At 43.2% G+C, this 12,080-nt stretch overlaps 2 protein-coding genes across 5 annotated transcripts in view; one reads left to right on the forward strand and one right to left on the reverse strand.

Annotated features, from left to right (window-relative positions):
- Positions 1-3,025: 3,025 nt before the first annotated feature.
- On the reverse strand, positions 3,026-5,175 carry KDM8 (lysine demethylase 8). The gene has a single exon (XM_033936338.1). The coding sequence runs from the start codon at positions 5,019-5,021 to the stop codon at positions 3,819-3,821; it is 1,203 nt and encodes a 400-aa protein (XP_033792229.1). The 5' UTR covers positions 5,022-5,175; the 3' UTR covers positions 3,026-3,818.
- A 163-nt stretch (positions 5,176-5,338) lies between these two features.
- BTBD9 (BTB domain containing 9) overlaps positions 5,339-12,080 on the forward strand; it is a 493,330-nt gene continuing 486,588 nt past the window's right edge. For 2 of the 4 annotated variants that reach the window (XM_033936335.1, XM_033936334.1), the window contains exon 1: positions 5,339-5,745. The gene's annotated coding sequence lies outside the window, so the exon portion shown is untranslated. The remainder of the gene's footprint in view (positions 5,746-12,080) is intronic. The other 2 variants (XM_033936336.1, XM_033936337.1) reach the window with 2 other exon arrangements.

Below are 12,080 nucleotides of genomic sequence, written 5' to 3' on the forward strand. Positions count from 1 at the left end.
CAACCTTACAACGGAAAAAAAACTAAAGCTGTAGAGCAGATCAGAAACAAAACAAATCTAAACAACTTGTTTGCAGAAGCAAGCCTACTGGAAGGAGGTGGAATTGAAAGATGAGTGATATCATTTTGCAAGTAATTTACAGGTTTAAATGCATAACCCCAGTGTTCAGGACTACTAAACACATTGCGCTAAGAAGTAGGGTTTTGATGGATTCATACTTAATACCATAGATGTGGTTAGAGTGCCTTAAGATTCTGGCTCCTCCTCTCTATGGTTCACTAACCCACCCACCCACCTACCTGGCTATTTAAGACACCTGTGTGATGCTCTACTAGGATTTCCCATACTAGATGCTGCTACGCCAGAGCTAAGCATGTAGTGTTTCATTCATAGTTGGGGTTATAATCTCTCCAGTAGTGGTCAGTGTGGGTACCTTTTTGCTATTTAAATTCTTCTAAAAGAGGTCTAGCCCAAAACGTCTTAAGTTCTGTCCAGGACATCTTGGGAAAGGTTTGATTATCCCTGCAAGATGTCCCAAGCCCACCCATAAGATGCCTTAACACACCTCCTTGAACTATGGAAACATAGTGGACGAAACGTCCCGCTAAGACATCCAGGACTGTTTTGATTATCAGCACTTGGATGTTCCGGTGATTAGAATGTCCAAGTGCCAACTTAGACCATTTTTTGGACATTTTAGTTTTTTGATTATGCTAATTGTAATTTAGCTGCATAACTTAGCTTTAATAATGACCAATTCCCCTTCCCAACGCGTTTCACATAGCTTTATCAAGGTTGGGGGAACTGTAAAAAATAGAAAATCAAATGAGAATGCAGATATATTACCACACAGTAAAGTAGTTCATAATCTTAAATTTAATTTTTAATACCCATACATTCCCTATTTTTTTATCTTAAAGTTAAAACTGAGCTTCTATTTAAACCAGCCACTGGCAATCCATAAGATGGCCGCGGCATTCTGTAACAGCGCTAAAATACACCCTCCCATCTTATGATGTCATGACTCCAACTCGCAACCTGACAACCAATCACAACGAGCAGATTATGACCCTAGACTTCCCTCCGTCCCTGCAATAATCTCCTCCGTCCCCACCCTTCCCCGCAAGGAAACCCCTCCGTCCCGCCTGAACCCCATAAGTTACCTGCCCCCATAAAATTACTTCAGAAAGTTTTTTTTTTTTTTGGGGGGGGGGAGTCTCTATACTAGAATAGCTATGCATTTCTAGTTTACTGATGTACCACATGCAACAAAATATTTTTATATTATTCCAAAGTATAATGAATGAGAGAGAACTCAGAGGTATTAAACCATTTCTAAACTATACATGTGGGGATAACTGAATAAATGTATTTTTATACATACTGTAGAGAAGGCTATTTTACATGCACAAAAGGGCTTTAAAAAACATGTGTGCCCTCATTTGCACATAAAAAGTATGTGAACAGAAAGTGCATACCCTTCTTTTATTCAGTCTGCAGAAGGGTGTTGCTGTGTTGAGTTTGGTTGGCGTGGAAGAGGAGTTGTGATGTTGAATGAGGCAACCATTAGGAGAGGAGACACCAGGGATCATTCCTGCCCCCCTTAACGAGACCCCCGGCGATCAAGTTCAATCCAGGTCCGTGCCATGGCGGGAATGTCTATGCTGAGCATGGAGCGCAGTTCATAGGCACACAGTCTCCTCCCCTGGATGATGCGTGCCTACGTGCTCAGCTCACTGCCTACGTGCTAAGCTCTATGTTCCCGCTGCGGTGCTGGACCCGGACTGAATTTGAAATTAGGTAGGCCTCCCCGTGGGCCTGGGAAGGGTCCCCGTGGGAGTCCTGTAGACTGGGGGGGGGATCCCCGTTCCCATGCAGACCTCTAGTGAAGATCACTCATCCAAAATGGCTGCCGTGAGTTTCTGTTGAGATGACAGGAACTCACGGCAGCCATTTTGGAAGAGTGATCTGCACGGGACAAAAACGTAGGAAGGTCACTCCTGTCCCAAAAGACCGCTAGACCACTAGGTAAGGTCCGGGAGGTGAGGGTGATTCTGGTTTTAGGAAATCATGAATAATCAAAATTGCGAGTTCTAAAACTGCGAATCGGGAGGAAGTGTACTAGATTCTTGTTAAGTGTCATGTTAGGATATAAACGTGTATTGAAAAATCTTGGACTGTAACAATGGCAAATTGTAAACTATATATTATCTATATTGATATTAAATCCCTAGTATGTGTCAAGTTAGGATAAAAACTTATATTGAAAAATCTTACATTATAACTTTAGAAAATTGTACCCCTTAATTGTATATTATACTTCTCCCTCCAGATTTGCGGTGGATAGGGGCAGAGCCAGACCGCGAATGGCGAAAAAACATGAATATCCGGCTCTGACCCACTCCCGCATCCCTCCCGCCTTCCCGGGTGGTCTAGCGGGCTTTCGGGGCAGGAGCGATCTTCCTACGCTCCTGCCCCGTGCAGATCGCCATTAGGAAATGGCTGTTGTGAGTTCTCGTAGTCTATTGAGACTACGACGGGAACTCCCTACAGCTATTTCCTAATGGCGATCTGCACGGGGCAGGAGAGTAGGAAGAACGCTCCTGCCCCAAAAGCCTGCTAGACCACCAGGTAAGGCCGGGATGCTGGGGGGAAGACTTAACAATGTTTTTTTTTTCTTTTTCCCCCTCCCCAAAAAATCACGAATATGTGAAACCACGATTACCGAAACCACGAATGGGGAGGGGGAAGTGTATACATGTTAACTTGGAACCCGTTCTGAGCTCATTGGTGAGAACAAGAGAGAAAATGAATTAAATAAATAAAAAAACTTTCTCCTGAACTCATAACCACCCGATTCCTTTTAAAATTAAAGTGCACCACTACTTGCCCCTTTAATTCTGATCTCCTTTAGCAATATGCTGAGACTTTTCCCCTCACCCACTTGATCTCTTTTTAATAAAATTCCTTGTATCCCTGAATTTTCCCTCCACATTGCTAAGCAGGATCCCAAGGTATATGGCAGTAGAGGGCATGGATGTATTTATTTATTTGTATACTTATATACTGCACAATCCATAGTTTTTGGCGGTTTACAAAAGAACATACACAGCAGAGCAAAAAATAGACATAAGGTTACATGTATCTGCTCTCACTTTAGAAACCACTTCCAAATTTGAGGGACTGATGTGGATATCGATACCTACTCACGTCCCAATCTCTGCATTTTTCTCCACTCATTTTACACAGCCAAGCTGGACCATGGTCTTCATACTCATATCAGCCTACTTCACCAGTTCAGTTTGAGAGTCGGAAAACAGTGCAGGTCATGCAAGGTATCAAAGTTCAAACTGTGAGACTGATCTTGTTCTCTTTCTGTCACCCAGCAGCAGAAACAGAGAAACCCCCCCCCCATCTATTTCCTTCCTACAGCTTGCTAAGATAAAATGATGTTCTTCTGCATAACAGTGCAGAAATCCTACTTTTAATTGATATACTGATTAATTATGTTTTATCTATCCCCCATGTCTGCTTCCACGATTTCTGTCCTTGTGCACAGTGAGTCAGGATATAGCAACAACTAAGCCATTGCAGCAGACTAGCACCTGGGAATTGCCAGAGCTCAGAACACAATCAGGTGTAGAAATGGAAGCTTAGATGTTGTTCTAATTATGGAAACTTGAGGTGGATATGAATGCTGAATGAAAGAAGGAAATCAGATATCACAGAATATTCACACATCTTATTTTCTGAATAAGAAGCCTCCTTATTTGTCAATTGTAAAATAGTGTAAGTTTAAAGGGGCACTATAAAAATGATCATGACCACCAAAAACTGACAGAAAAACTGATATCAAGAGCTCGCACATAATGCCAGTATTTAACTGGAATAAACAAAACTTGCCCAGGTGTCAAAATACATTCTTTGTATGTGGCTTCTGCAAACTTTGGGAACTTCTCCAAGTTTGGGTTTTCCACATCCACTTGGCTGGTATTGTGAAGAATATGGGTTTCGTGTGGGTATACATTTTCTGCTTCACCAGGGGAATAAAGACGAATGTATTTTCTCCCTACAGCCTGGGCTAAGAAATTTTGTTGCGGATCTTGATGAAGTGGCGAGATGGTTCCTGCTGGGCCAAACCAAGCATTGATGGTAATGTCCTCTTCATCCCCTTCACCAAGGCAGCAGTAATCTGGAATGCAAATATCCTGCTTCAGTTCTGGTATTTGATCAAAAAGCTGATGCTGGGCCAGGTATCCAACACCACTCTGCTGATCCTCTATATATTTATCAATAAAGTCGTTTACCGTCATGAGGGTCTGGGACCATTCATCATCAGTATATCTGGAACCAAGTTCCACTGGCACCGTTCGGCACCCAGCTACTTCACGTATGTAAGCCAGGCTCCATTTCTTCATGCAAGGCCAATGCCCAGTTATCCCACTCAAAACCACAGGCTGTTGGGGAATCAAGTAATTCTCCTTGAAGTGTTCTAGAGAAGGACAGTGAAGGTGTGGAATCAATGACTCAGAAGAGCTCAGCAGAGGAACTGGGAGAGGGTCATGCTTGGTTTTCTTTCTACTACAGCCATCAGCTCCGTCCTCAGCAATCCTCTTCCTACAAGTGAGACGGTTCTGAAGAATATTTCCAAGTCGAAGAATAACGTTATCCAAAATGGCTGCTCCCATCAGCAGTCCCATATCACAGGTCCTCATGGCTTCTTCCAGGGCACCTTCCTTGCGGCAAAGGCACACGGCCTTAAAAAGGCAGCCATAAGAATAGACCTGCCTCCATTCCTTGGCCACATTTTTCCAGGTGTCACTGTTCAGTCTCTCCCATGAGAAGTCTAGGATCATTTCACTCACGGCCAAGCACACGTCCTCGCTCCCCTCGTACAGCAGCTCTCGAGCTTGCTGCAGCAAATAGATCACGCTGTCGTTCACCGTCTCGCTAAAGCCAAACTGCATGCCTTCCCTGGTCCTTGGCAGCACTTCCTGCACTTCGCACCACAGGGAGTTCATATCTTTTCCCGGCTCTCCTTTGGGCGTCTAGTTACAAGCCGGCGCAGGCTTCCCGCCACAGACAATGCGTTTCGAGCGGGGCTCGAGCTCGGGGGAATGCGTTGCAAGACTCGTTGCTTCGTTGTGTGCATTTGGAGCCTCGTTTTCGCGCCAGTTCCGCTGCATTCCAAGACTCGTTCAGAGTCGGGCCCTTGCCGCAGCGTGTGCATTTCGAGCCTCGCTTTCACGATCAATGCGTTCCGAGTCTCTTTCTCGTTCACAGCTCGCCCGTCCGTTACGTACAAAGCGCAATGCCACAGGCCGAGCGGTTATTCGGTGAGAAACTATGTTATGGCGCTTTGCACATACAGGACCTGCGGAAATCGTGTTAAAACGATATTAAACTGACACACAAGAAATACATCGACTACACAGTAACGTTTCTTCTGCATTAAAGAAAATGTTGTCGATGGCAGCAAGAGTGTGAAAGTGCGCTGACGTGAGAAAGGCCCAGCTCGAGACAGTCCGCGTGCGGCGGGCAAACACTGCAGCTCCCTTTTTCTGGCCGCTACGGCGACCCGTACGGCTCTTCCGGGTAGCAAAGACCTAGCGCGGTTGCTATGTGACGTCATCAGGCAGCGCTTGCCTGCGGCTAGACCTGCTGCTGCCGTGGAGGAAGGCCGGCGGAGAGGAGCAGGGACCCTGGCGGCAGAGGAGGCGAAGGAGGGCGACGCTCTCCGGCTGGGTGAGTGCTGGTACCGGGGTGGGGGAGGGAGAAGGGCGTGGCTTGGGGGGTTACATGTACCGGTTCTCTTGGGATTAGAGGCTCGTCGGGATGTTTTATCATCTATCGGGGGGATGGTCCGCTGTAGGACTGACATTCTCAGTGGGTCATTGCACGGGAGTGTGGTAGTGAATTTCAGGTTCCAGGTTTCTTAAAAATTTCATATACCGCCTTATCAAAGCGGTTTTAAAATACATTAAAAACAGTTATCAATAATGGAAGAATTGGATGGGAATGGGGTTCATTTTTCTGTATTGTTATTGATTGATTATAAATGCTTATTATGATTGTTATATATATTTATATTGTTTTGCAATTGTGTTGGCTTTGAAAAATTAATAAAGATTTAAAAACAAACAATTATCAAACAGCAACAGAAATACCAACTGACAAACAATGACTTACTGGTACAAAAAGGAAGCTGGGAAGAAGTACAATATTTAGATAGTAAAGACCAAAGGTGAGGGGGGAAGCAGGTCCATCAGCCAGAAGATGCCAGGGTAAGTCAAGTCTGGAAGAAAGGCATCATCAGACATCAATGAACTCCCCGTAACGCAGGATATGGAATGCAGAATAAGCACAGGCCAATCTCAGCTGAAAAGGAGACTTTTTAGTAATCATGCTGGTAGTCTAATTTCCAAATGTCACAGGCTCTAGGCAGCGAGAAAGTGAAAAATTGTTACATCATAACTCACCAATACAACAATTAGAAGTGCTGTTAAGTGATATTTAACCAAGTCTGCCGGTGACAGAGTTTAAAAAAAAACGTGAGATGAACACAGAGAATCTCTAGTAGAGAATGACACGGTGACAAAATTCATCACCGTTCCCGTCCCTGCGGATAACCGCGGGAAATAATCCCATGTCATTTTTTAGTGTCTTTCAGCCTCGTTCCTTCTACACCAGCATTCTTCAAAGCAAAGCTTGAGGGTCAGTGGTTGTGGCCATTCCATACTCCGATTCTTCCCTCTCTCCTTAAAGAATGACATGAAGATGGTTTACCGTGGTTATCCGCAGGGACGGGAACGGTGATGAATTTTGTCACCGTGTCATTCTCTAATCTCTAATCAGAAAATAATAATAATAATAACTTTATTCTTCTATACCGCCACAATCTTGCGACTTCTAGGCGGTTTACAATCAAGAGTGCTGGACATTCAGCGAAATACAATAAGTAGATATTCAGAGGAAATACAGAGATCAGAGACCTCAGGAGGCAATAGTATAGAAATACAATTTGCTGAGCGAAAATGTAATATGTACATTTTAGTAGGTAATGTCCGACAGGACCTGTTGGGGATAAATAGCAACGTAAAGTTACGATAAGATGAAGATAACAGATTATATTTATAACAGTGCTGTAAGTTCAGGTGGAATAGGGAGGGGGAAGGGAGAGGGAGAGCGGGTCAATTGTTTAGGTATTTCTGGAACAGGTATGTTTTTAGGCGTTTCCTGAATTCCCTGTATGTAGTGGGCGAAAGCAGTTGGTCTAGGTCTTTGCCCCATAGGACAGCTTGGTGAGAGAGAAGGTGTTCGTGGTGTTTTTTCATTTTGCAGCCTCTAACTGGAGGGGAAATGAGTTTTGGGTGTGTGTTTCTCTTGAGTTTGTTATTCGAAAATGCGAAAAGGTCCGTTATGTACTTGGGGGTCAGGCCGTATAGTACTTTGAAGCAGAGGCAGGCAAATTTAAACCTTACTCGGGCTTCCGTTGGTAGCCAGTGCAGCTGCCGATAGTAGGGTGTCACGTGGTCGAATTTCTTCAGCCCGAAGATAAGTCTGACTGCAGCATTTTGCATTATTTGGAGACGTCTCATATTCTTTTGTGAGATTGCTAGATAGGCGATGTTGCAGTAGTCAAGCTGACTCAGTATGAGGGATTGCACTAGGATTCTGAATGTTGACGTATCGAAGTATGATTTAATGGTTCTGAGTTTCCAGAGAATAAGGAAACCTTTTCTGAATAGGGAATCCACTTGTTCCTTCATTGTTAGGCGTTGGTCTAGAATAACACCTAGTATTTTCATGGTGGCTGAATAGGGTAGTTGAGTTTATTGGTGCATAGTGGGATTTTATTATCAAGCGGGTGAGGGGAGGCAACGAAGAATTTTGTTTTTTCTGGGTTAAGATTGAGCTTGAAATCTGTCATCCATTGTTCCATCTCATTTATGGCATCGGATGCCTTGGGAATGGTTTCCGAGATGGAGTTGGCGAATGGGATGATGATCGTAAAGTCATCTGCGTAGCTGAATAGTTTTATTCCTAGTTGGGTTAGTTTCACACCTAATGAGGACCTGTAGATATTGAAAAGCATTGGGGAAAGCGGTGACCCTTGTGGCACTCCGGATGAGTTGCTCCAGGTGTCGGAGTGTTCGTTGTTAAAGCGTACCTGGTAAGAACGGGATGTGAGGAAGCCACGAAACCAGTTTAGTACCTCAGCTCTGATACCAATGGTGTCTAAGCATCGCATCATTTTCTCATGGTCTACCAAGTCGAATGCAGAGCTCATGTCAAATTGCATGATCAGGGCGTTGAGGCCCTTACTAAATAATAGGCGCAGATAGTCTAGGATGGCAGCGATTACTGTCTCCGTACTGAATAGGGTTCTAAAGCCGGATTGAGTTTCATGCAGAAAAGAGAATTGATTAAGGTAGTCCATTAGTTGGGTGTGTACTAGTCCTTCCATGATTTTTACAATGAATGGGATAGATGCTATTGGTCTGTAGTTTGTTATTAGCGCTGAGGATTCTTTTCTATTTTTTGGGATGGGGGTTATTATTATGTGGCCGTTGTTAGTGAGGAAAGTCCCATTTTTTAAGTTGTGGGTTAGGTAGTGTAATAGTGATATTTTGAATTCTGGTGGTGCTGCTTTCATAATCTCCGGAGGGCACGTATCTAGGATGCAGTGAGATTTAGAGTATTTGTTGTAGAGTTTGGTGTAGGTATTCCATTCTGGATCTAGAAAGGAACTCCAGATCATGTCTGTAGGTATTTCATTGTCAGGTGAGTTGTCATGGTATATGTTGAAGAACTAAGGCCAGTACTTGACAGATTTACACAGTCTGTGTCCCCTATAAGGCCATTTGGTTGAGGATGGGCTAGGGAGGGCTTCGACAGCAGCGATGGTTTAGACGGGCTGGAGTGAGTTTTGACGTAGACTTCAGAAGATGGAACCTAAGCACAGTACTGGGCAGAGCTTTGGGTTTCTGACATAGAAATATCTAGAAAAAAAATGACAATTTAAACTAAATAATTAATTTAAAGAGGGTACTGTTGGGCAGACTTGATGGACCCTTTGGGTCTTTATCTGCTGTCATTTAATATGTAGGCATAATGCTTAAATTAAATGTGACAATGGTAATATGTGTTGCTGAGCTGCAATGGTCCGACAAGATGCAAGGTTTCCACAAGTGCTGCCTAATTCACCGATTCATTTTGCAGAATCAATTCGTTTCCTCCCCTCCTCAAATTGGACTCACCAATTCAGTAAACAACCCTCCAACCCGGAGAGGCCTGACATACCTCCAGGGCCTCCTAAAGCAACAGCAGCGGTGGTGGACGGCTAGCAGATGCAGACTCTGAATAGGTTGTTTGTGGCTTGCCGTGCCAGGGCCTTCTCTCTTATGACATGACTTATGACATGGCAGAGAGAAGCCCTGGTGGGGCAGGCTGCGATCAAGCCTGTTCAGAGCCTTTATCTGCTAGCGGTCCACCGCTGCTGCTGCATTAGGAGACCCAATGGTATGTCAGATCTCAGGGAGGGGGGTGGTGGTGGTCGGGAAATACTGCACAGGGGGATGGGAGGGATGGAAAGCTGCTGCACAGGGGGATAGGAGGGAGAATAGAAAAACAATTCAGTAGGCTGAATTGAATCGAAATTGTTTTCCCTAAATCAGGCAGCACTAGTTTGCATATCTGCTTCAGGCACTTAAATGCCACTTTGTACAGAGCACTCTCTCTCTTTTGCTGACCCTACTTATAATTATTGGATTGGAGATTTATGATGTAACACTATTTCAATTTGTTTTGAGCATGTGTGCTCTGCCCATAGAGTGCTTAAATATTGGCATTGGAAATTAGACTGCCAGCATGATTACAGACACTCTTTTCTTCAATTTAAACATTCTGGGATTGTCCTTTAGTTCTGCATTCCATCTCTAGTGGTACAGTAGTTACCTTTATCTATGTAGGGAAATTAATTACTCTATAATATCCTCTCATTCCAGAGTTTTCTTTCAGATGAAAGATACTCTCTTCTTCTGCATTTATGCCATAGAGATATTTAAATATCTTACAAATTGAAGTCAGTGAGTCTGTCCCCATACAACTGACCATTTTAGTAGCCACCTTCTGGACCAGGACTCCATCCTGTGTATATCTTTTTGAAAGTGCAGTCTCCAGAAATGTACACAATACTGTAAATGGGGCCTCACTAGAGACTTATACACAAACACCTCCTTTTCCTACAAATCATTCCTCTCCCAAGCATTCTTTTGGTTTTGGTTGTCACTTTTTATGTTTGACCACTTTTAAGATCATCAGATACAATTGCCCTCATGCCCTGCTCTTTTTTCATGCACAGAAGTATTTTACCCCCCCTACATGGTACCACTCCCTTGGGTTTTTGCAGCCCAAGTTCATGACCCTCGCTATGCTTTCTGAGGTTAGTTTTACAGAGGGTTCCTCAAGTCCAATGGGTATTTCACAGTCACAAAAACAATTGAATATGGTGACTTTTATATCTTCAGGGTGATTTATAATGATTAAAAAAATTACAATAATAGAAAGAACAGAGATCCTGTGTCCTGCATGCTGCAGCCCCCTGCATACACGTTACTGCGGGGACAAAGCTCCACAACTGCGTTTTCCTCCTTATGTAAGAACAAAGGCAATTTATTCCACAGGGAAAGCCTAACACCACTAAAAATAGACGAGTGGATAGTATTTAAATATATTTTGATGAAAGAATGGAATGAGCAAGAGATGTTATTGGTATGATTGATTATGGTATAAATTTGTCTGTATTGAAAACCATCTTAGAAAACACGAACTCTGTATTGTAATACCTTTACAGAAGCTCATGTAAACCGCTCTGAATTGACTCCCCAGTCATTAGTAGCAGTTAGAGAATGACAGGGGAGCAAATTTGTCCCCATCCCCGCAGGAACTCAATTTTCCTGGCCCATCCCTTGAAATTTGTCCCTGTCCCATTCCTATAAGCTCTGCCTTAACCGCACAAGCCTCGGACACTTATGATTTTAGTGTTTGAGGCTTGCAGGAATGGGACAAGGACAGGAAAAGAACTTGCGAGGATGGGAAGGGAAAATTAGTTTCCACAGGGAAAAATTTGTTCCTGTGTCATTCTCTAGTAGCAGTATAGAAGCTTTCAATAAATATAGACATGATCTTAATGAATTGACATATTGGTTGTCATTGGGTGTCATTAGACAAGATAAATATAAATACTTTATGGACAAATGTTAGGATCTTATAAGGAATTCTGGTTGATAGCAGCAATCAGTGTTCTTCTTTGAGTAAAGGGATCACTAGTCCCCAAAGCCTAGTCTCCCCCTTTAACCTCAGTATTCTTAAATATTTGCAATTTTTTTTAAAAATCCATTAATTGCAAACCTGAGAAGAGTGTTAGAATAGTCCAGTTGCTCCCGGACTAAGGAATGAAGCAATTTCTGTAGGGCAGCCTGGTGAAAACAGGATTTTACAGAGCGAATCTGTTTTAGCATATAGACACCTATTTACTAAGCAGTGTTAGCAAGTTGTGTGTGGCAACTGCACTGAAGCCAATAGGGATTTAAAGGGCTTTGGTGTGGATACCACGCCAGCCCATTCTAATTGCCTTAGTAAAAGGGGGCCATTGTTGTATTAGAAAGGAGCCTTGAGGGGTCCTAGTGAAAATCAGAGCCCATGTCTTATCTACATTTAACTTAATTTTTGTGAAATTTCAATCTATGATGCAGTCAAGTTTATTATTTAGATCAGTAATAGCCGATGTTTGAGATAATATCCAGGCCATTTAACATCTGAATATCATCTGCATATATAAAATACATAAGTCCTAATAAATATTAAAGAAACTTTGCTATCACCAGTCATGGGAGGTGGAAGGATAAGATAGGCTTGTTTGGCTGCTTGTCAGAATGTTTTAATATGGTAGGTCAAATCCTTGTTCCTCCTCTAGGTGGCTCCATTGTGTCTGGCAAAGCAAAGATAAGCTGTTTTTCTGGTACCAGGCTTATACATGTACTATTCCAAAAAATAATTTTTGGCTCATTCCAGATCCT

The sequence above is a fragment of the Geotrypetes seraphini genome, chromosome 3, assembly GCF_902459505.1.
Source record: "Geotrypetes seraphini chromosome 3, aGeoSer1.1, whole genome shotgun sequence".
NCBI classification, from domain to species: domain Eukaryota; kingdom Metazoa; phylum Chordata; class Amphibia; order Gymnophiona; family Dermophiidae; genus Geotrypetes; species Geotrypetes seraphini.

What these genes read in the sequence shown, in the direction of transcription:
- KDM8 (XM_033936338.1), bottom strand. Translation starts at nt 5,021, where the DNA reads ATGAACTCCCTGTGGTGCGAAGTGCAGGAAGTGCTGCCAAGGACCAGG.